The following is a 23099-nucleotide window of genomic DNA, read 5'->3' on the forward strand; positions in this document are numbered from 1 at the left end:
CTGGTACTCCACAGGTAAGCTGTGTGGCTGCAGGGTCTGAGAATGGCAGATGCAGGCTACAGGGATAAGCTAGGTGCTCTAATCCCACCAGGTGTTTTAACAAAACAGCAGCAGCACTGCGCGGGATCTGGTATAATCTACGGGGCATGTATTTCATCAGCCACAACACCAGGAGCTGTGCAGGCCTCATTCAACCCTCCGACGATCCCACTAGGCAGGTAGCGTCATCTCCATTCTTTGGCAAAGAAACAGAGAGGGGGAAGAACCTGACCAGGATCACACAGGTGACCGAAGAGTCACCTTCACACATACATCTGAACCACTCTACGATACATAAATCCCAAACATGCTTCGCATCGTTGTCCACCCGCTGGTCACCACCTCTGAGTGCTGCTCTGGGAAGAGACAGCTGAGGGCAGGCTCCACCGGGACGTCTGGTTATAAAGACGGAGATGTTGCAGACTGTCCACCAGCTGATTCAACCTCTTCCTCTGCTGGTTGATGATCTCCCGGTTGTTGGCTAGGGTGTTAAACAGTGTCTCTCGTTCTGGCACAAGCAGGCGCCTGTTGATAGCAATGAGATAAAAATTAAACAAGAATGGTTCCAGTAAAGAGATTGTCCACTAAGGGGACAAATAGAGACTACAACTCTAGCAGTGAAAACCATAAAATGGAGAGGCACCAGTGGACAAGATATAAGAAATTACTAGAAAATATGAACAGGATGAGAGCTTAATGAAGATAAAATGGAATGGAAACAGAGCAGCTTAGAACATGTGGGCCGGGCCTATAGCAACGGGCAGCATAAATTAGGTAAAACCCAAGCTGCTCTGGGGAATGAAAGGGCAGGGGAGAGGTGGGGTTAAGTATGGGAGTTGGGGGTGGCGCTGTGGTGTAGTGGGTAAAGCCACCATCTGCAGTGCCGGAATCTTACATGGGTGCTGGTTTGAGTCCCAGCTGCTCCACCTCCCTACACTCACGCTGCAAGCTGAGGGTCCTCGGGCTGGGTCCTCAGCCTTCTCCACATAACACAGGATAATTTAGCCACACTGCCCCACACCTGGCTGTACTGCGCACGTGTAGATTTTAGAAGTCTAACATTTTTAAGAATTTTACAGCAGCCTATTTCTTCCAGGAATTATGTGCATAAAACCAAGTATTTGAGGACGTAAGACTAGGTTTTCCCATTCCTTTGTCATTACTTCTCTTATCTTTTTAATTTTATACAGATATAACTGAATATTCTGATGGATCCATCTACTTCTAGTCTCTTTTCTGTTTGGACTGCCACATTGAGATCACTCAGAATGCCTTTTTGTCTTGCCTTTTCCTTGTTTTATATTTTAGATATTGTATTTAATAATTAGTGATATAATTATAAACATATCTTTCATATAACATAGAAAATATATTAAATAGAATATTTTGAGAACACGTCATCCAATGACCCCACAGTATTCTGTAGTAAGAAAAAGAAAATTGGACCATACTTATTTATTCCTCTACTTTTGCATAATTAGGATGAATTGAATTTTTTTCGCTATCATAAATTATGCTGCAGATCAACTCTTTAAATGTTTCTGTAGAAAAAATCTTATAAGTAAAATGAGTAGGTCAAAAATGTTGGTAGTGTTTTTTACACAAGTTCTTAAATCATCTTTTAAGAAAGGCAATAGCATGGGCCTGGCGCTATGGTATAGCGGGTAAAGCAGCCACCTGCAGTGCCAGCATCCAATACGGGCCGTCAGTTCGAGTCCTGGCTGCGCCACTTCCGATCCAGCTCTCTGTTATGGCCTGGGACAGCAGAGGAAGATGGCCCGAGTGCATGGGCCCCTGCACCTATGTGGGAGACCTGGAAAAAGCCTATGGCTCCTGATTGGCTCAGTTCTAGCCGTTGTGGCCATTTGGGAAGTGAACCAGCAGATGGAAGATCTCTCTCTCTCTCTCTCTCTCTCTCTGCCTCTCTGTAACTCTGCCTTTCAAATACATAAATAAAATCTTGGAAGGAAGGGAGGGAGGGAGAGGGGGAGGGAGGCAGGGAAGGGAGGAACGCAGGCAGGCAGGCAGACAACAGCAGTATCTACTCCACCAGTGCTAGATGATAAGCTGGCTCACTTCTGTTTTTTCTTTTGCTCCAGATGTCGATCCCACTCTAAGTCAAGAACATCATTCACATCTTGCACAGCAAATTTCACATACTGATGAAGGCGCCGAATTTCCTACAAGAAAAAGATTAAAAGGCAAATGACTCATTTTTCTGGTAGCTTGAAGGAAGATGTATGAAAGCAGTCAAAATAAGTTTGCAATATTTCTATACTGAGAACATAATGAACACGGGAAACATAATCGGCCTTACTAAAATCATCGGAACTTTATTAAAATGAAAAACGGAAAACCAGCTGCTCTAATGGTTCAGAGAGGTGGCCCAAAGAAAAGGGCAGGAGAATGGTGTGTCTGCCACGGCCCAGGGAGCAATGTTCTTGCTCGGTTCTCATTTCTCAGCGTCCAGAAGGAATCTCAACGTGGTCTCACTCTGTACCCAGTACATCCACCCATGGAATTACCCATCATATGGACAAAATCATCCCAGAAACTAGTGCTGGAAATAAGGCTGCACCCATCTATGCATGGCACAGAACCTAAGTGATCTCACCAGTTACGAAATACTCTTTTCTTCTTAAAAACCAAGACTGGAAACTGAAACTGCATGTCTTAAAATTCCCATGTATTGAAATTACTTTAGGCTCACGATAATTTTCTTCAAATTCTGGGTGACTGCTAACCTTCTTGATTCTGCAACTTGACTCTCAAATATGTAAAAAAAGATGAAGTATTCAATTAAGTATTTAAAATGAAGACAATGTGCCATTGGGGAAAAGCTCTTTATATCATTACAAAGATGTTATACACAAACAGATTTTCAAAACATAAGGGTATGTACCACAACAGAAAAAGAGAAAATGTCATTTAAAAAGAGCCATGCTGGGGGCTGGCGCCGTGGCTCACTTGGTTAATCCTTCGCCTGTGGCACCGGCATCCCATATGGGCGCCGGGTTCTGGTCCTGGTTGCTCCTCTTCCAGTCCAGTTCTCTGCTGTGGCGCGGGAGGGCAGTGGAGGATGGCCCAAGTGCTTGGGCCCCTGCACCCACGTGGGAGACCAGGAGGAAGCACCTGGCTCCTGGCTTCGGATCAGCATAGCTCTGGCCATAGTGGCCATTTGAGGGGTGAACCAACGGAAGAAAGACCTTTCTCTCTGTCTCTCTCTCTCACTGTCTAACTCTATCTGTCAAATAATTAAAAAAGAGCCAAGCTGATTCAAATTACTAGTAGGAAATTGAAATTTCAATCTAATACTTGATGACTACAGAGACTCTTGTGTCTGAGCACTTCCGGCGTGGCTGTACCTCAATAGCTTATACTGTTTCTTCTGAATGGCGTCCCAGTTTTGATTCCAACAAATCTCTCTGTTTCACTGTCACTCCCAGCTGTCAGGACTGCACAAGGTACAACGTGGAGCGGAAGTGAAGAGCACAGGGCCTGACGTCAGAACGCCCAGGGTCCAGGCTCCAGGACTTATCAGCAGTGAACATGGGCAGTTCTGTATCTGTTTTGTTATCTCTGTTTCTACACCGTAAGCCCCCACTATGTACTACCTATTATTTCCTTAGCACCGTGAAAAAAGAAAATCATTCCCTTATAGTTTTCAGAGGAGAAATAATGCATGAAAAACACCTACCAGAGTAACTGGTACTCAAGAAACTGTTCTTATTTAGATAACTATTATTCATTATTTGATTTATAAATATACAAGTTTTAGTGAGTAATCTCTGCCAAACTTATGCTTTAATAAAAAATCATTTTTAATAATACCAATAGTAACAACAGTAAGAAAAGACATGGTCAGCACCATAGCCCAGCAGGGTAAGCTGTGACTCCAGTGTCAGCATCCCATGTGAGCACTGGTTCAAGTTCTGGCTGCTCCATTTCTGATCCAGCTCCCCATCAATGCTCCTGGGAAAGCACTGGAAGCTGCCCCAGGTCCCTGGGCCCCTGAACCCACCACATGGGAGACCTGGAAGAAGCCCTTGGCTCCTGGTTTTAGCCTAGCCCAGCTCTGGACTGTTGCAGCCATTTGAGGATTGAACCAGTGGATGGAAGATCTCTCTCTTGCTCTCTCCTCTTTCTGTAACTCTGACTTGCAAATAAATAAATAACACCTTTGAAAAATAATAAATAAATACAAAACTCGCATTACATGGAAAAGTGTGCCATTTTCTTTGCCACAGTACGGAAATTTATGGAAAGAGTGATAATTAGCAAGAAAATCAACATCATACAAACCCATACTTAAGACAAGCCAGCAACTGTTGTGAGTCCTTTTTGCAACCTTCCCCACACTTAACCAGATTCTCCTACCTGGAGCTGAGCTTCACTCTTGGGATCCAGGGGTCTTTTATAAAGTAAGTGGAGATATCCAGAGTCACGATTCCGCTCACTCTGCTCTCTGGCTTCCTCGACACCAGCAAAGCCCTCCAGCAACGTTGTTTTCAGTGTGCTTATGTCTCCATGAAGAGACTAGGAAAGACAGGAAGAAAGCTATATTCCAGGAAGTCAGACCTTTCCTCCTGGAACAAGGAAGGTGGCATTTCTCAAATATTTCACCTGATGTGCATCTAAGTAAAACAGAATTTTTCTACTTAGAAAGATGCTACTGATCCTTCTTTAAAAAATTATTTTTGTTCTCAGTTATAAAAACTAAGAAAAGTCTTCATGGTACTCATCATTCAAGCACCTGGAGACAGTTACTGTTAACCCCGGGAAAACCTTCTTTCCAAGCATGTTACTGAAAAGCAGAACTCTAGAGTCAGACTGAAACGGGATGCTGGGTGACTACACGGATGACTTCCAACAGTCACTTCACCTTCCCGTGCCTCAGTTTCCTTAATTGCAAAATAGAGAGAGTAATATTACGTACCATTCAGGAAAGCTGTGAAGATTCAGTGAGAAAATACAGCTGAAATGTTTAGCACAGTGCCTTGCCCACATTAAGTGGTCATAGTCACAGTAAACCACGACTGGGCATGCTCTAAGGTATTCTACGTTGTAAAAACCCAACATGGTGGTAGAGTCAGTTAAAGCCCTGGCCAGTCGCACTGGCATACCATATAGGCACCAGTTTGAGTCCAGCTGCTCCACTTCCAATCCAGCTCCCTGCTAATGTGCCTGGGAAAGCAGCAGAGGAGGGCCCAAGTCCTTGGGCTTCTGCATCTACATGGGATACCCGGAAGAAGCTTCTGGCTTCCGATCAGCTCAGCTCTGGCTGTTGCGGCCATTTAGCAAGTGAACCAGTGGATAAGACAGTAAGATGATCTGTCTCTCTCTCTCTAACTCTGTCCTTCAAATAAATAAAATAAACCTTTAAAAAAAAAACAAAAAAACAAAAAAACTGGGGCCGGCGCCATGGCTCACTTTGTTAATCCTCCACCTGAGGTGCCAGCATTCCATGTGGGCGCCAGATTCTGTCCCGGTTGCTCCTCTTCCAGGCCAGCTCTCTGCTATGGCCCAGGAGGGCAGTGGAGGATGGCCCAAGTGCTAGGGCCCCTGCACCCGCATGGGAGACCAGGGGGAGGCACCTGGCTCCTGGCTTTGGATCGGTGTAGCTCCGGCCGTAGCAGCCATTTGGGGGGTGAACCAATGGAAGGAAGACCTTTCTGTCTCTCTCTCTCTCTCACTAACTCTTATCTGTCAAATAAAAAATAAATAAATAAAACTAACATATAAAGGAAAGTCAACTTTCAAGATATTTAGACTAACTTAGCAACTATAATAAACTTTCAGGGAGTGCCTAGTATTTGCAAAAGGGATAGAAACAATTATGATTCCATTTAACAGGTGAGAAAGCAAAAGCAGTGTCTGCATTGTAGCATAGCAGGTTAAGCTGCTGTCTGCAACGCCAACGTCCCCATGAGTCCCAGCCGCTCCACTTCCTACCCAGCTCCCTGCTAATGCGCCTGGGAAAGCAGCAGAAGATGGCTCAGGTGCTCAGGCTCCTGCCACCCTCATGGGAGACCCAGATGAAGTTCCAGGCTCTTGGCTTCAATGTGGCCCAGTCCTAACTGTTGTGGTCATTTGGGGAGTGAACCTGCAGATAGAAAATATGTCTCTAACTTCTTTAAATAAACATATATGTAAAGAAAAACACACAGAGTGGTTAGAGTAACCTGTCCAGAGTCACAGAATTCATTAAGTGCTGACGGTAGATTTGACGTCAGGCATTCCTAGGTAAACTACGTATCTATATAAAAACCGTAAAGAAGTCAGGCATCTACAGTTAGGAGAACAGTTTCTAAAAATGTCATTCTACTCAGGGAGAATACCCATCCACACTGACCTCTGTGGTCTCCTTAATCTCTAGAAGAAAGGTGTGCAAGTCCTCGGACTCTGTTCTCAGGAGCTTCATCTCCTCCGCAGTGCCCACTTGGAAACAGCATTTGGAAGTTCGGGCTTTCAACTCTTCCAACTCTTTCTGAAAGTGCGAGATCTGCAGAAACCCCAAATGAGAAATGACACGTTCTGAACAGCACAGCGTTAATGTCACTGCTGCGGTGTGCATTAGGAGCACAGACTCCTGGGACGGGCCAGGCTGCAAGGCTAGGATACGCTGGTCACCCAGGATCACTCGAGTCTCACTGTCAGAGCTACTACAGGAGAAACTCCCCAGGGGACAAAGTTACCTCCTCTCCAATTCCTGCCATCACAGGATCCGAATCTTTCCACGAATGTCCCTGCTTTTCCGTAACAGAAGGCGGAAGTGACTTCACCTGAAAGAGAGGCGAAAGGTTTAAAAATGGATTCACATTGTAAGTTACGGCTTCTAAAGCAATTGCATCAGTGCCTGTCACAGGGCAGCACTCGTCATTTCACACTCGTTCTTTCGGAACGGTATTTCCTTGGTATCCACTTTGTACAGGCAAGTTCCAGACGGTGAAGATGAGGGTAAGCAAGAGAGACGAGCTCCCGAGTCTCACAGAAATCACCTTCCAAGGACAAGATCAAAAACAAAAAACACATGAGATCATTTCAACTGGTGAGTAAGCAGGAAAATATAAAGAGAATAAAAGGGGACACTACTTCAGATGAGACAGGAAGGAAACCCCACAGCAAGGGCTGTCATTAGAACTGAGGCCACAGTCAACGGGGAGAAAGGAGTGGGAGGACTCGGAGAAGACCAAACCTTGAAGCAGACGAGAGCTTGACATGAGGCAGGCAGAGAAAGAAAGTAAATGGGGCCTGCCTGGTGAAGTCAGAGGGCCCTGGAAAAGGCAGGCATGTGGCAGGTCGTGTAAGGCCAGACCAGAGAGTCTGGATCTAGTGTTTCTGTTTTAGAAAGTGTGTGTTAGGACAGTTTAAACAATGGTGACTTAAAAGATCCCTCTTGCTGCAGAGTGAGCAGGCAGGAGCTAATGAGGAAGAAGAGATGGCAGCTGGAGGTGGGCAGAAAGCTGTGGGCTCTAAGTCTGACTCTGCCAGGGCACAGCTCACCAGACCCCACCTGTCTATCACTGGGAAGTGCTGCTGTTAAAGGTTAAGAGAGAAATTCAGAATGTTCATGCAGGGGACACAGCTATGACACTATGGGTTAAAGCCCCAGCCTGCAGCCCTGGCATCCCATGTGGGCACCAGTTGGAGTCCTGGCTGCTCCACTTCCAATCCACCTTCCTGCTAATGTGCCTGGGAAAGCAGTAGAAGATGGTCCAAGTCTTTGGGCCCCAGCACCCACATGGGAGACCTGGAAGAAGCTCCTGGCTTCAGATCAGCACAGCTCTGGCCACTGTGGCCATTTGGGGAGTGAACCAGAAGATGGAAGACCCCTCTCTCTGCTTCTGTCTCTGCCTCTCTCCAACTCTGCCTTTCAAATAAATAAATTAATTTAAAAAGAAAAAAGAAAAGAAAGAAGCAGTGGCAGGACTGAATCCCAGGCATTGTGTGCCACAACGCCCACCCCAGGGGATCCTTTTGAAACAGAAACAGCCACCACCATGGGGCCAGCGCTGTGGTATAGGGGCTAAAGCCGCCACCTGCAGTGCTGGCATCCCATATGGGCACGGGTTCTAGTCCTGGCTGCTTCTCTTCGAAGCCAGCTCTCTGCTATGGCCTGGGAAAGCAGTAGAGGATGGCCCAAATCCTTGGGCCCCTGTACCCGCGTGGGAGACCTGGAAAAAGCTCCTGCTCCTGGCTTTGGATTGGCTCAACTCCAGCCTTTGCGGTCAAATGGGGAGTAACCGGCAGATGGAAGACACCTCTCTCTCTGCCTCTCCTTCTCTGTGTAACTCTTTCAAATAAATAAATAATTCTTAAAAAAAAAAAAAAAAAAAAAAACCACCTGCATTTGAGCAAAGAAAATTTTCACACAGATGAAAACATTAAAATATAGCTCTTGGTGTGTTAAACTCAGTCAACTAAGGAGAGGAACTCTACATGGCACATGACCTGAAAGGAAAAAATAATGAAGTGGAGCCTGAAGACCTGATAATTCTTTCTCAGAGCGCTTACGTGCCAAGGCCTGCGTGTGTACCTGGCAGCTGTCTTTTGGAGCCCAGCAGCCGCTGTTCTCCTGAGCTGCATCTCCTCAAACAGGAGCCCCCGCCCTGCGCCCCACCTGTGTGCGGCCGCCTGGCCTTGCCTGCCTTGGAGCTGCAGCCTCTTCTGTCTCCTTCCCGATGGAGACACTGGTGGCAGGACTGACTGGGCGGCTACATTTGTGAACACCTGAAATAGTTCACGCTTTGCTGAGTGTGAATAGCACTTGGTGTGCGCTGGCATTTAAGAGCTGCTGGGAGGTTCTCACTGTGAGAGCCGAGTCCTGTGTGTCCTCAGTCTGATGGAGGTGGAAGGAGGCAGCGCGAGGGAGCAGAAACTTCCATCACGGACCACCCCGCCCCTAGCCTGGGCTGAGCACCCTGGGCTGTGCAGCCCGCAGAGCCTGACTTGCACTGGTCGAAGGGCTTTGAGTGCCAGTGAAGACAGGTAGTGAGTGACAGAAGCAGATGGAAGAGCCCAGGAAGGCAGTGGAGGATGGCCCAAGTCCTTGGGCCCTGCACCCACATCGGAGACCAGGAGAAGCACCTGGCTCCTGGTTTCAGATCAGCACGATGCGCTGGCCGCAGCGCGCTGGCCGCGGCGGCCACTGGAGGGTGAACCAACAGCAAAGGAAGACCTTTCTCTCTCTCTCACTATCCACTGACTGTCCAAAAAAAAGACAGGACTCCTATTCTGAGAGCACTCCGATGATCCAATGGAAACAGAAGCACAGTTCTCTTCACGGAGGCAGGTGTGCGGGGCAGTGAGTGTAGCCTCCTCGTGGGACATCTGCATTCCTTATCAGAGCGCAGTTCCATCCCCATCCGCCTCACTTCCCATCCAGATTCCTGCCAATACATCCAGGAAGGCGGCAGGTGACGGTTCAAGTGCCTGGGACCCTGCCGCACGCGTGGGAGACTTAGCCAGAGTTCCAGGCTCCCAGCTTCGGCCGGGCCCACCATGAACTGTTGTGGAAATTTTGGAAAAGATTCAACAGATGGAAGATCTGTCTCTTACTGTCACTCTGCCTTTCAAGTAAATGAAAATAAACTTTTTGACAAAACTATAGAAATGAGCTAAAATGACAAACTGAAAATCTAATATAGAAAGTAAAATAAAGATTTTAGAAAAGCATATTTCTTGAAACAGGATCGATCATAAAAGAAAAGACTGACATACAACTTAGGCAAAATGAAGACCATGTACTGGGTGGGCATTTAGCCTAGTGATTAAGGTGTCCAGACCCACATCTGAGCACCGGCTTCAACTTCCCAGCTTCACCTCCTGACCCCATCCTCCTGCCAACACAGACCCTGGAAGAGAGCACTGATGGCTCAAGCAACTGGGTTCTTTCCAGGCAAATAGGAAACCTAGATTGAGCTCCTAGCTCCTGGCTTCATCTTGGCCCAGCCCCAGCAGGTGCAGGCATTTGGGGAGTGAACCAGTACAAGGGAGTTCTTGTTTTCTCTGACTCTCAAATATTTAAAAAAAAAAGGCAAAAAAAAACCAAAAAAACTATTCATCAAAGAAGCCATGAAGACAATGAACAAGCAGTTCAGGTAGTAAAAAATCATTTGTATTGTGCATGTGAATATCCAAGAAAATAACTCTTAAAAATAGGCACAAATAAGTCAGGTACATAAAGGCAAACACTGCCTGACTGCACACGTAGAAGCTGAAAAAGTTGATCTCACAGAAGTAGTAAGCAGAACAGTGGTTACCAGAGGCTAGGAAGGGCTAAGAGGGAGGGAGAGAGGATGCTTAAGGGGACCAGGGGTCTACATGCACAGAAAGAGCAACTTCTAACGTTCCTTTTTTTTCTTTTTTTAAAGATTTTATTTTTTTATTTGAGAGGTAGAGTTACAGACAGTGAGAAGGAGACAGAGAGAGAGGTCCTCTATCCACTGATTCACTCCCCAAATGGAGAAACTGTTGCAGCCAACTGGGGAGTGAACCAGCAGATGGAAGACCTCTCTCTCTCTCTCTGCCTTTCCTTCTCCCTCTGTGTAACTCTGACTTTCAAATAAATAAATAAATCTTTAAAAAAAAATAGGTATTGGGGATTCTTTGCCAAGGGCAGTGACTAAAAATGAACACAGGGGTTGTAGTTTTGGGGTCCTAGTGATGTTCCATTTCTCAATCTTGGTGCTAGTTAACAAGGTGTGTTCACGGTGACGATTCACTGAACTGCATGTATTCTGGGTGCACTTTTTTCTGTGCATCATACACCAATAAAAAGCTAAAACAGAGCAGGCCTCTGGCACAGTGGTTAACATGCTGGTTGCACCACCCACATACCGTGAGTGCCTCGGTTCAAGGCCCAGCCCCACTTCTGATCCTAGCTTCCTGCTCATGCACACCCTGGGAGGCAGCAGGGGACGGCTCAAGTGCTAGCTAGGGTCACTGACACCACGTGGGACACCTAGATTGAGTTCTAGGCTCCTGCTCAGCCTGGCCAAGCCCAGCTGTTGTTACATTTAGGGAGTGAACAGACAAGATGTCTGTCTCTCTTTGACTTTCAAATAAAGGGAAAAAACAAATTTCAAAATGCTTTTTAAAGACTAATTTACCACACAGTTCTAATTACTGTTTCTAAGGTATGAATTCTCAAACCTGAAGATACATTCGGATGTATGCTTGGGGCAGTAGATTAACAAACACAAGACTTTAAATTGAATTTCAACATACCTGGGAAGAGCCTGACTTTGCCACTGGAGGAGTTATCCTGGGCGACTTCTGTACCACAGAGAGCACTGGAGTGGGACTGCCCTGAGCAGGTCGCCCTGCTGGGATAAGCAGTCAGTTCAGACACACACATGACTTATTCCCATCAAAAAAGCCCTTTCCCCAAGTCAAAGAAAGTAAGTTTTAGTCCCTGACCCTGTTTTATGACTTTCACTAAAGAGTGATGACTACCAGCTACATCAGCTTAGGCCAAAAGCCATGAAAAAACATATTCTAAAACTTCAGGTGTGAAATATTTTTTAAAAGATTCATTTATTTGACAGGCAGAGTGACAGAAACAGAGGGAGAAACAGAGTTGGAAAATGAACTAGCAGAGGCCCCGTGCTGTGGTGTAGTGGGTAAAGCCGCCGGCTGCAGTGCCAGCATCCCATGTGGATGCTGATTCAAGTCCCGGCTGCTCCGAGTCCAAGCCAGCTCCCTGCTAATGGCCTGGGAAAGCAGAGGAAGATGACCCAAGTACTTGGACCCCTCCACCCATGTGGAAGACCCAGAAGAAGCTCCTGGTTCTTGCCTTCAGATTGGCCCAGCTCCAGCTGTTGTGGCATTTGGGAAGTGAACCAGCAGATGGAAGACCTCTCTCTCTCTCTCTCTCTCTCTCTCTCTCTCTCACTCTCACTCTCACTCTCTCTGCCTTTGCCTCTCTGTAGCTCTACCTTTTAAACAAATAAATAAATCTCTAAAAAAACAAAAAGAGAGAAAATGAACCAGCAGATGGAAGATCTCTCATTCCCTCTGTCATTTAACCTTTCAAATAAATCTTCCAAAAAAAAAAAAAAGAAAAGAAAAAAGGGAGGGCGTGGTCTCCAGTAAATCCTATGTACAACTGGTACTGAGCGCCCAGTAATCTAGGGCCCTCAAGCCTGAAGAAGTGAACACCAGCAATGGTGGGGAGAGATCCGGCGGTGCGCAGTGAGAAAGAAGGGTATGTGTTTCACGGTTCAAGTTTTTTCTCCCAAACCGTAATGTCTGACAAGACCAAGGCAATGCTCAACATTTTGGTCACTGACAGATGCTTCGGAGTCTGGTGAAAAATTCTGGAATGAGGTGATCTTGTCAAAATACACAAGGAGTTTTCAGCTGCCCAAATAGGTCTGACTTGGTATTGTCACTGGCATTCAGGAAAATAACCAACTCAAAAACTGAGATACCGGGCAAACATGTGACCCATGTGAGCAACTCTTTATCATATATCAGAAGAATCTGAAATCCTGATGCATAGCACCTGGGTGGTATTATGTCCCTAACCTTTAACATAAATCTTACCACGTGGAAACAAATCCAAGGTAAGAGACAGTCTGCAAAACTACTGACCCAACCTCCACATAAATACCAATGTGGTGGTAAAGACAAAAAAGGCTGAAGAATTAGTATGAGATTAAGACTAATGAAACAGGGGCCGGTGCTGTGGCACAGTGGGTTAACACCCTGGCCTGAAGCGCCGGCATCCTATATGGGCAGCAGTTCAAGACCCGGTTGGTTGCTCCACTTCTGATCCAGCTCTCTACTATGGCCTGGGAAAGCAGTAGAGGATGGCCCAAGTCCTTGGGTCCCTGCGCCCGCATGGGAGGCCCAAAGGAAGCTCCTGGCTCCTAGCTCCTGGCTTTGGATTGGCCCAGCTCCGGCTGTTGCAGCCAATTGGGGAGTGAACCATCAGATGGAAGACCTCCCTCTCTCTCTCTCTGCCTCTCCTTTCTCTGTGTAACTCTGCCTTTCAAGTATATAAATAAATAAATCTTTTTAAAAAAAAAAAAAAAGACTAACGGGACAAAATTAGAACACAGCGTGTGCTCTATGATTGGCTACTGGAACAGAACTGGGAAAAGCCATAAAGAACACTGTTAACTGTGGAAATGTAAACATGAACTATTATAACAGATTGGATTTAGTTTCTTGAGTCTGGTAATGTACTATGTGCCCTTTTTAAGAGATATGTACTTGTATTTAGGAGCAAAACATTTCAAGATGTCTGCAAATAAATGTTTCAGGAAAAAATTTACATTAAGAAAAAGATATAGCAAACGGAGCAAATTGTTATCAAGCGCTGAACCTCAGTGAAAGGCATCTGACAATTCCTGCAATTCCCCTGTAGGTCCACAAGGAAAAGAACAAGTACGCGCGTCCATGAATTGTATTTAATTCAAGCTGCTATAGTCATTCCCATTCATGATCTTTCTGAAGCTTCTGCTCACGGCAGGGTTGACTGAGTAGTAAGCCCAAGAGCCTGTGCAGGCCCTTTCTCCCCTGTGCATCTGTAACTCCCTGCTATGGCCTGGATGTGGTTTTCTCCTAAAGGTCCATGTGCTGGAAGCACAGTCCCCAGTGTAGTGCAGCGGTGTTAGGGGAGAACCTTTAAGAGGCAGAGCCTGGTGAAAGGCAATTGGTTCATGGGTGCACCACCCTCGGAAGGAATTAATGCTGGTCTCCCAAAACTAGCTAGTTCTCGAGAGAGCGGGTTATTAGAACGCAGGACCACTCCGCAGTCTCGAGTCCTTGCTGCTTCGCTGCCATTTTGAGATGCACCCAGGGCCCTCACCACGGCCCAGCCGCTGCTGGCATCATGCTCTCTAGTCTCCAGAACTGTAAGCTAAGCAAATCTCTTGTCCTATGAATCACCCCGTGCCAGGTATTTTGTTACACAACACAACACAGACTTTATCTTCCACAAGAAGAGAAACGTCCAACAGCAAGACGCTTGCTTTGACTCACTGAGCTCCGTGAGAGGTACGAGAGAGCACCCGGCAGCAGTGATGCCACTGCCAACCCCCCGATTCACAGCAGGCACATCACAGCATTTCAGGATGAGACACGGGAGCCAAGCAAAGAATCTTGCCCAGCCATGTGAGCTAGGACTCTCGAGAGCACTGCACACTGTTCCTCTGAGAAGGAGTCTCAGGCCTGAAGCTGCTGACTTCAGTCATACCTGATGGGGAGGGAGACACCGACGGCTTCACCGACGAGCAAGCAGACGACGCCGAGGGAGGCGCAGGGAGGCCGAGAGGTCCGGGAGCAGCTGGCTTCGAGGTGGAAGAGAACGGCAACATGGAGGGTGTGCTCTGGGAGCTATTAACAGGAGCAGAGGGAGCCAAGGCAGTGAATCTGAAAACGGTAACCGGAATGCATCAGAACAGCCTGCTACAAGATCTTTCACACTGCTCATAAGCAGTGTTACCAGAGGGTAACCTCCTCTCCATATTTTATTGCCTTCACCAAACATAAATGTTTTAACTACTTCTTATGGGGCTGGTGCTGTGGCGTAGTGGGTAATGCCGCTGCCTATGGTGCCAGCATACCATATGGACACTGGTTTGAGAACCGGCTGTTCTACTTCCAATCCAGCTCTCTGCTATGGCCTGGGAAAACAGTAGAAGATGGTCCAGGTCCTTGGGCTCCTGCATCCGCGTGGGAGGCCCAGAAGCTCCTGACTCCTGGCTCCGAGTTGGCACAGCTCCAGTCATTGCAGCCAATTGGGGAGTGAACCAGAGGATGGAAGACCTCTCTGTCTCTCCTTCTCTCTCTATGTGTAACTCTGACTTTCAAATAAATAAATAAATCTTTTAAAAAAATAAACTATTTCTTATTAAAAAAATCAAAGTAGAAGGAAACATTTCTGTTACTGTCTGCTTACTTAAGAACAACCATCAAGTAACTTGTAGATGAAATTAAATTTATCATCACATCAACTGCTTATTTTCTATTCTATGAGGCTGAGTAAAAAAGTGTGGGGGGGTGTGACTTAGTTATGCTTAGAAGAGTTTACTCCTTCTCTTTTACCAAAGAAATTACTAAGAATTCATTTTAGGGGTGATCATCTCTCAGCATGATGCACCGGCCGCAGCGGCCATTGGAGGGTGAACCAACGGCAAAGGAAGACCTTTCTCTCTGTCTCTCTCACTGTCCACTCTGCCTGTCAAAAAAAAAAAAAAAAAGGGGGTGATTGTCTCCTCTGGGGACTGAAAGTGGAAGAGGAAAGCAGGTCACCATCTTTGCAATGCTTGGGGTCTAATGGGAATGTAAAGTCAGTTCTACTGAAAGAACACATTTGCAAACAATCCAAATACCCAGAATTAGACTGGTCAAATACATTACAGTACAGCCAGCAAAAAGAAACACTATGCAGCCTTTAGAATGAAGTAGTAATGTACTGATCTAACATTAACAATGGGTACCACAGCACCATCACTAAAGCAACGCGAGAGAGCAAGGGAGAGCAGGTTATCCAGGAAGAGTTATGGATGTAAGCAACTGTTCCCTCAAGAAGCGCACATTCTAGTGGGGAGAACGGAAAGGGGGGAGGGAGGAGCAGGCAGGACCCAGGTCTGGAGGAAGCTGAATACCACACTAGAGCTTGGACTGCATTCAGAAGCCCCGGGGACTGCTGGGTTGGGCAGTCACCTACTGTATTCACAATTTCTCAAGCTCACTTTGGTGGCTGCAGAGAACAGTTCAGAGTCCAGGGTGGACATGAGGGATTAATTTCCCTTCCAAGATGTATACACTGAAATGTTTGTTTTTTGGAAAGAAAAAAATACTTCCTTTGTAATCTAAAAGAGCAGAACAAATATTTAAATATCACTCCACAGAAATCAAAAAATTAACATGCTAGGAGCAGGCTTAAGCTTCAGCAGGTTAAGCTGCCTCATAGGGTGCCACAGATCAACAGAGTACTGTACTTTCTTTTTCCCCAAAGATACGTTTTTTATTCATTTGAAAGACAGAATTACAGAGAGTGAGAGGGAGAGTCAGAGATCTTTCGTCCTCTGGTTCACTCTCCAAATGGACACAATGGCTAGGACTGGGCCAGGTCAAAGCCAGAAGCTTCTTCCTGGTCTCCCCAATGGCTGCATGGGCCCAAGGATTTGGGCCATCTTCTCCTGCTTTCTCAGGCACATTAGTGGGAAGATGGATCGGAAGTGAAGCAGCCAGGACTTAAACTGGCTGGTGCCCATATGGGATGCCAGGGTTGCAGGCAGTGGCTTTTCCCACTACACCACAGTGCCGGCCCCAGAGTACTGCACTTCCTAATCCAACTTCCTGCTAATGCACGTAGCAGGCAGCAGATGATGGCCCAAACACTTGGGAGATTTCTCTGTCTCCCGCTGTCACTCTGCCTTTCGAAAATAGACAAATAAGTAAATGTTATCTAATACCCTTTTGGACTAGATCCACTGATGAGCTGCAAACCTTTAGGTTGGTTTGATTTTTACCATCTGCAGAAATTCCTTTGGAAAGAAAAGTAACTCCAACCAGTAACTCCAATCACAGTGACTCTACTTCCAGCTAATAATATGCAGTATTTCTATCCATCCTTCAGAACAATCAAACTTGAAAAATGACTTACTTTTCACTAAGGTTGGCCTTGACTGCAGACGCTGAGGGTGCGAAGGAGGGCTTTATTTCTACATTTGGAGCAGACACACTCGGCATCGGGGTACTTTCCAGGGTAGGCTTAAAACTTGATGATCCGAAGGAGAATGAAACAGCAGATGGGGCTATGGGGGAAGCTGCAGGGGTGGGGGCTAGTGAGGTTTTGGAAGGAGGAGTGAAAGAGAAGGTGGAGACGCCTGAACCCAGCGTTGCTCTGGGGTTCTCAGAGCCACTGGGAAATGGAGCAGCAGCAGACAATTTTAAGGATGCAGAACCAAAGGAGAACACGGCAGGGGCCCCACTAGCAGGAGGCAAATGGAAGGTGGTGATGGGAGCAGCAGGCGACGCAGCTGGAAGGGAAGCAGGGGTTGTAACTGCTGAGGCATCGACTTTCTGTGGGGCTTGAGAGGAGGTTGGGGTGGTAGGAGTGCTTCCTGCAAAGAAAAAAAAGGAGAAAATGTTAACACTGGAAGGCCATGCAACAGAAAGCTAGTGAAAAATGGTTTGTGGGAGCCAGTGTTGTAGCACAGCAGGTAAGGCCACCACCTGGGACACCTGTATCCTCTATGAGCACTGGTTTGAGTCCTGGCTGCTTCACTTCCCATCCTTCTCCTTACTAATGGCCTGGGAAAAGCAGTGGAGATGGGCCAGGTGCTGGGGCCCTGCCACCCATGTGGGAGACCCAAATGAAACTCCACTTTCTGAAAACAGAGACTGGTGCTGTGGTGCAGTGGGATAAGCCACCACACCAGCATCATCTGAGCACTGGTTCAAGTCCTGGCTGTTCCAGTTATGATACAGCTCCCTAACATTCCTCAAAAACCAGTGGAAGATGGCCCAACTGCTTGGATCCCTTGGGACCCTGCTACCCACATGGGAGGCTTGGATGGAGTTCCAAGCTCCTGGTTTTGGCCTGGCCCAGTCCTGTCATTGTAGCCATTTGGGGAGTGAAGCAATGGATGGAAGATCTCTCTCTCCCTCTGTAATTCTGCCTTTCAAATAAATAGATAAGTCTTTAAAAGAAAACAGACTCAAGTAAATTGCTATTTCTATGAGAACATAAAAATGTAAGCAAATCTGTTTATACTTCCTTTACACAACAGATACAAAACCAAGAAAACTAACTTCATTAAAGACACAAGCATAAGCATGTTTATCACTTCCACACACATCAGGCAGACCAACAGAAAATATTTAAGAGACCCTAAAGAAATCATCTGCAGTTTTCCCATTGACAACAGAACTGAACATTTGAAAAATGTCTTGTTGCTAAGACTTCTGGTCACGTAACACAGCACCCTCACAGCTCCAGCACGGAAGCAGACACAACCATTAATGTCTTCTAAACCATGACACAGGCTTGGCCAGACTGGAGAACGGACAGGACAGACAATCGCCCCCTTCAGGGCTCTCTTCCACTCACCTCAACACGTGTTACCTCTGGACCAGCCATGAGAGAACATGGAGTTTCTCTGGGAAGATAGGCTAACACTGAAACTGGCCTGTGTTTTTGCTCAGGACTGTCAAGTGCTGCATGCCCAAATGTGATCAGAAAACACGTCGCCCCACAGGCTCCCACATGCACAGGCTTCCCTTCCTGTCACACAGACCAGGCAAAGGCTGACGTACTGCACGGTACTATGACCACTCACGGGGAGACAACAACGAATGGTGCACGCGCTATGAATGAGGAGAGAGCCCAATGGAACACGGGCACAGGCTGTGCAGGCACCAAGGATGTCTACCTGGGGCTGCCTTATCAGACTGGGGGTCCTAACGAACTGAGTGGGTCTATTCTGAATGAGCAACCCACTGTGCATAGGGAAGCAGTCAGAAAACATACTTAACTACTGTTTATCCATTCCAACTGGTCAACACTTTTTCAATATTCAAAAACTGGTTACTCTGGCCGGCGCCGTGGCTTAACAGGCTAATCTTCCGCCTTGCGGCGCTGGCACACCGGGTTCTAGTCCCGGTCAGGGCGCCGGATTCTGTCCCGGTTGCCCCTCTTCCAGGCCAGTTCTCTGCTGTGGCCCGGGAAGGCAGTGGAGGATGGCCCAAGTCCTTGGGCCCTGCACCCCATGGGAGACCAGGAGAAGCGCCTGGCTCCTGGCTTCGGATCAGCGAGATGCGCCGGCTGCAGCGGCCATTGGAGGGTGAACCAACGGCAAAAAGGAAGACCTTTCTCTCTGTCTCTCTCTCTCACTATCCACTCTGCCTGTCAAAAACAAAACAAAACAAAACAAAACAAAACAAAACAAAACTGGTTACTCTATGAGTTTTGTTATAACCAAACTAGGAAAAAAAAAAAAAACATTGGTTATAAACTCACAGAAATCAAGAAGAAATATGATCGTGAAGATCCAATATCTGGAAAAAATGCTCTGTAAAAGCTGTGTGACTTGGGGCCAACACTGTGGCGCAGCGGGTAAAGCCGCTGCCTGCGGTGCTGGCATCCCACATGGGCGCCAGTTCAAGTCTCGACTACTCCACTTCTGATCCAGCTCTCTGCTGTGGCCTGGGAAAGCAGTAGAAGATGGCCCAGGTTTCTGGGTCCCCACACCCACGTGAGACCTAGAAGAAGCTCCTGGCTCTCGGCTTCAGATCGGCACAGCTCTGGCCATTGTGTCCATCTGGGGAGTGAACCAGCAGATGGAAGACCTCTCTCTCTGCCTCTCTGTAAATCTACCTTTCAAATAAATAAATAAATCTGTTTAAAAAAAAAAAAAAGCTGTATGCCTCGGGTGTAGGAGGTTAAGCTGGCATCCCATATGGGTGCTGGTTTGAAACCCAGCTGCTCCACTTCCAATCCAGCTTTCTAATGATAGCCTGGAAACAGTGGAGGATGGCTTAAGTCCCTAGGCACCTACATGGGAGACCCAGAGGAAGCTCTGGGCTCCTGGTTTCTACCTGGCCCAGCCCTGGCTGCTATGGCCATTTGGGGAATGAACCAGCAGAAGATCTCTCTGTCTTTCCTCTCTCTGTAACTCTGCCTTTCAATTAAAAAACAAACAAAAAAAGGCTTTATATTTCTTCTCACACAGGCATACATTTATTTTTTTAAAAAAACTTATTTTAGTTATTTGAAAGACAGAGTTAGAGAGAGGTAGAGAGAAAGAGATCTTCCATCTGCTGATTCACTCCCCAAATGGCTGTAATGGTCGGAACTGAGCCGATCTGAAGCCAGGAGCCAGGATCTTCTTCCAGGTTTCCCACATGGGTTTAAGGGCTCAAGGACATGGGTCATCCTCTGCTGTTTCCCAGGCACATGAGCAGGAAGCTGGACCAAAAGTTTAGCAGCCGAGATGCAAACTAGCACCCATAATGGGATGCCAGCACTGCAGGCCACGGCTTTAACCCACTGTGCCACAATGCTAGCCCCACAGGTGTATGTATATATGTGTGTGTGTGTGTGTGTATGCATGTATGTACCAAAATGCTGACTGTGGCTCTTGCTGATTATAGATGGGCTTTAAATGATTTTTTGTATTTTTCCATTTTTTCTCTAATAAGCATATTGTTTTTTAAAGAGGGAGAATAAAATATCTAAAACAAATGAAATATAAACAAAAGAAAATAAAATTCCCATGCTGTCAGAAAAAAACTATTATTGAGATTTTAATATCCATTTTTCAAGTATTTTGTGTCTATAGGATATAGCACTTTTTCAGGATATATTCCACTCTCTCCATGTCAATAAATGTAACATTTTTAGTAGTTACATGGCATTTAATTACATGAATGTACAATCATTTATTTAACCACCACCCCCAATTAAACACATTTAAAAAACTCAGATCATATGAAAAATATTTCAGTATGTTCACAGAAGTGAAATAAAAGATGCTTATTTTGATGGAAAAATTTTGAAATCCACATAGTTTTTTCATACTGCACTTTTTCCATGAACTTTTTGAAGACCCCCTTATAGACCACGGAGTCTTACAACATACTGGTGCTAAATAACCTGAAAGGATCAATCCAGCCAATCTTCCTTTTTCTCTAAACTATAGTAAAAGGTGGAGAGTAAACCTGGGGTGACTGAAGGCAAGGATCTGCTACAGCCTGCTAGGACTGCCAGCTGCAGAGAGGCACTGTGTGTCCTACAGCGTTCCCACCCCTGGAAATCTTCCCGGATGAGCCCACACAGCACTCTCTTTTGGACAAAGTGGGCACAGGTACTTACCTGGTGCTTTGGGCTGTCGTTCACCTTCTAATGAGAGCCTCTCTGGTGTCTTGATGAGGGACCTAACCCCAGGATTTTGATTGATCATATAAAATGGACAAAGCACACCATCTGTTGAAAGTAACATAAGAACTGGAGCAGGAGGAAGAGTCTTTTCATCATCTGTTAAAACGGAAAACAAAGGTGATAAAAGAGCCGAGTCAGTGTGAGGGCCTGAGCCCGGAAGGGAGTGACTGCCCTGAACAAGAAGGGGGCTTTGGGAACCCATCTCAATAGCTGCTCAGGTCAGCTGGTTCTGATTCAGATCCCAACCACCTGCTATGTAACAAGAGCCACTGGCACTATCAGATCACCACCGTCCTGCTGGGCCCCACACAAACGCCCTCAGTCCCACAGTTCTGCTTTCCCAGGGCTCCTCCGCGTCCATGAGAGTCGTGACGCTCCAGACAAAGGTACGGACCAGAGCCCTCGGAAGTGCCTGGCTGACCAGAAATGACAGGCTGCACTTTGGAAAACGCGCAGTAGGACGTCTACTACTTTATGTAGTATAAAGTCAAACTGCTTCACATGCATTCACAATTGCATTAGAGACGTGTATTTTATCAACTGAGGCTTCCAGAACCAGAGCAAACGAGCTAATGAGACCAAATATTCCTGCCCAAGCAGGGAAAGGATAAGGAACGCCATGGTGCCTGACCGGACACGTCTAAACCAAAGCACACGAGAGCAAAGATTCCTCTCTGCTGCTGCACTTCCAGTTTCACAGCCTGGAGGCTCCCACAGGGAGAAGATATATTCAGAGCACACACCAGGGCCATTGTGGAAGCCGTGAACACCTCTGAGGTCTCCACATTCTAGTCCTTGGCTTCAAACCCAGTATTGATATACAGTACGGGATTAGGATACTGCTCCTTGAAGGGTCACTTGGAAACCAAAGTGGGCAAAGAAACTAAGCTAACAAGTCCCAACGTTCCAATTTTCAATCAGATTCTAAAGTATGCACAGGGAGCCGCCACTGTGGCAAAGCAGGTAAAGACACTGCCTGCAGTGCTGGCATCCCACATGGGCGCTGGTTCTAGTCCCGGCTACTCCTCTTTTGATCCAGCTCTCTGCTATGGCCTGGGAAAACAGTAGGGGATGGCCCAAGTCCTTGGGCCCCTGTACCCACGTGGGAGACCCAGAAGAAGCTCCTGAATCCTGGCTTCGGACTGACCCAGCTCTAGCCACTGCGGCCATTTGGGGAGTCAACCAGTAGATGGAAGACTTCTCTTTCTCTCTTTGCCTCTCTAACTCTGCTTTTCAAATAAACAATACAACTTTCTTTTTTTTAAAGATTTATTTATTTATGTATTTGAAAGGAAGAGTTACAGAGAGGCAGAGGCAGATAGAGAGAAGTCTTTCATCCACTGGTTCACTCCCCAAACGGCCCAACAGCCAGAGCTGCGCCAATCCAAAGCCAGGAGCCAGGAGCTTCCTCCAGGTCTCGCGAGCAGGTTCAGGGGCCCAAACACTTGGGCTATCTTGTACTGCTGTCCCAGGCCATAGCAGAGAGCTAAATCAGAAGTGGAGCAAGGGGGGCAGGCCCTGTGGCATCCTGGAGCCTGCATCCCATATGGATGTCGATTCAAGTCCCGGGTGCTCCATTTCCGATTCAGCTTCTGGCTCCTGGCTCCTGATTGACTCAGCTTTAGCCGTTGCAGCCAGTTGGGGAGTGAACCAGAGGATGGAAGACCTTTCTCTCTCTGCCTCTCCTTCTCTCTGTGTAACTCTTTCAAATAAATAAATAAATCTTTGAAAAAAAAAAAAAAAAAAAGTGGAGGCCGGCGCCATGGCTTAACAGGCTAATCCTCCACCTTGCGGCGCCGGCACACCGGGTTCTAGTCCCGGTCGGGGTGCCGGATTCTATCCCAGTTGCCCCTCTTCCAGGCCAGCTCTCTGCTATGGCCCGGGAAGGCAGTGGAGGATGGCCCAAGTCCTTGGGTCCTGCACCCCCCTGGGAGACCAGGAGAAGCACCCGGCTCCTGGCTTCGGATCAGCGAGATGCGCCGGCCGCAGCGGCCATTGGAGGGTGAACCAACGACAAATAGGAAGACCTTTCTCTCTGTCTCTCCCTCTCACTATCCACTCTGCCTGTCAAAAAAAAATAAATAAATAAAAATAAAAATAAAAATAAAAAAAAGAAAAGAAGTGGAGCAAGGGCCAGCGCTGTGGTGTAGCGTGCAAA

At 46.8% G+C, this 23099-nt stretch overlaps 1 protein-coding gene across 5 annotated transcripts in view; it reads right to left on the reverse strand.

The window, feature by feature from the left end:
- The window catches only part of NUP214 (nucleoporin 214), a 107688-nt gene that overhangs the window by 65371 nt on the left and 19218 nt on the right, over positions 1-23099 (reverse strand). For 2 of the 5 annotated variants that reach the window (XM_062207362.1, XM_062207365.1), the window contains exons 11-19: positions 20876-21037; positions 16664-17123; positions 14246-14421; positions 11269-11363; positions 6735-6821; positions 6392-6541; positions 4417-4575; positions 2116-2219; positions 382-564 (exon numbers count right to left, since the gene is read on the reverse strand). In XM_062207362.1, the coding sequence (XP_062063346.1) occupies positions 382-564; positions 2116-2219; positions 4417-4575; positions 6392-6541; positions 6735-6821; positions 11269-11363; positions 14246-14421; positions 16664-17123; positions 20876-21037 (1576 nt within the window). Of the gene's footprint in view, positions 1-381; positions 565-2115; positions 2220-4416; positions 4576-6391; positions 6542-6734; positions 6822-11268; positions 11367-14245; positions 14422-16663; positions 17124-20875; positions 21038-23099 lie in introns of all 5 variants that reach the window. The other 3 variants (XM_062207361.1, XM_062207364.1, XM_062207363.1) reach the window with 2 other exon arrangements.

This window comes from Lepus europaeus, chromosome 12 (genome assembly GCF_033115175.1).
Source record: "Lepus europaeus isolate LE1 chromosome 12, mLepTim1.pri, whole genome shotgun sequence".
Lineage (NCBI taxonomy): Eukaryota > Metazoa > Chordata > Mammalia > Lagomorpha > Leporidae > Lepus > Lepus europaeus.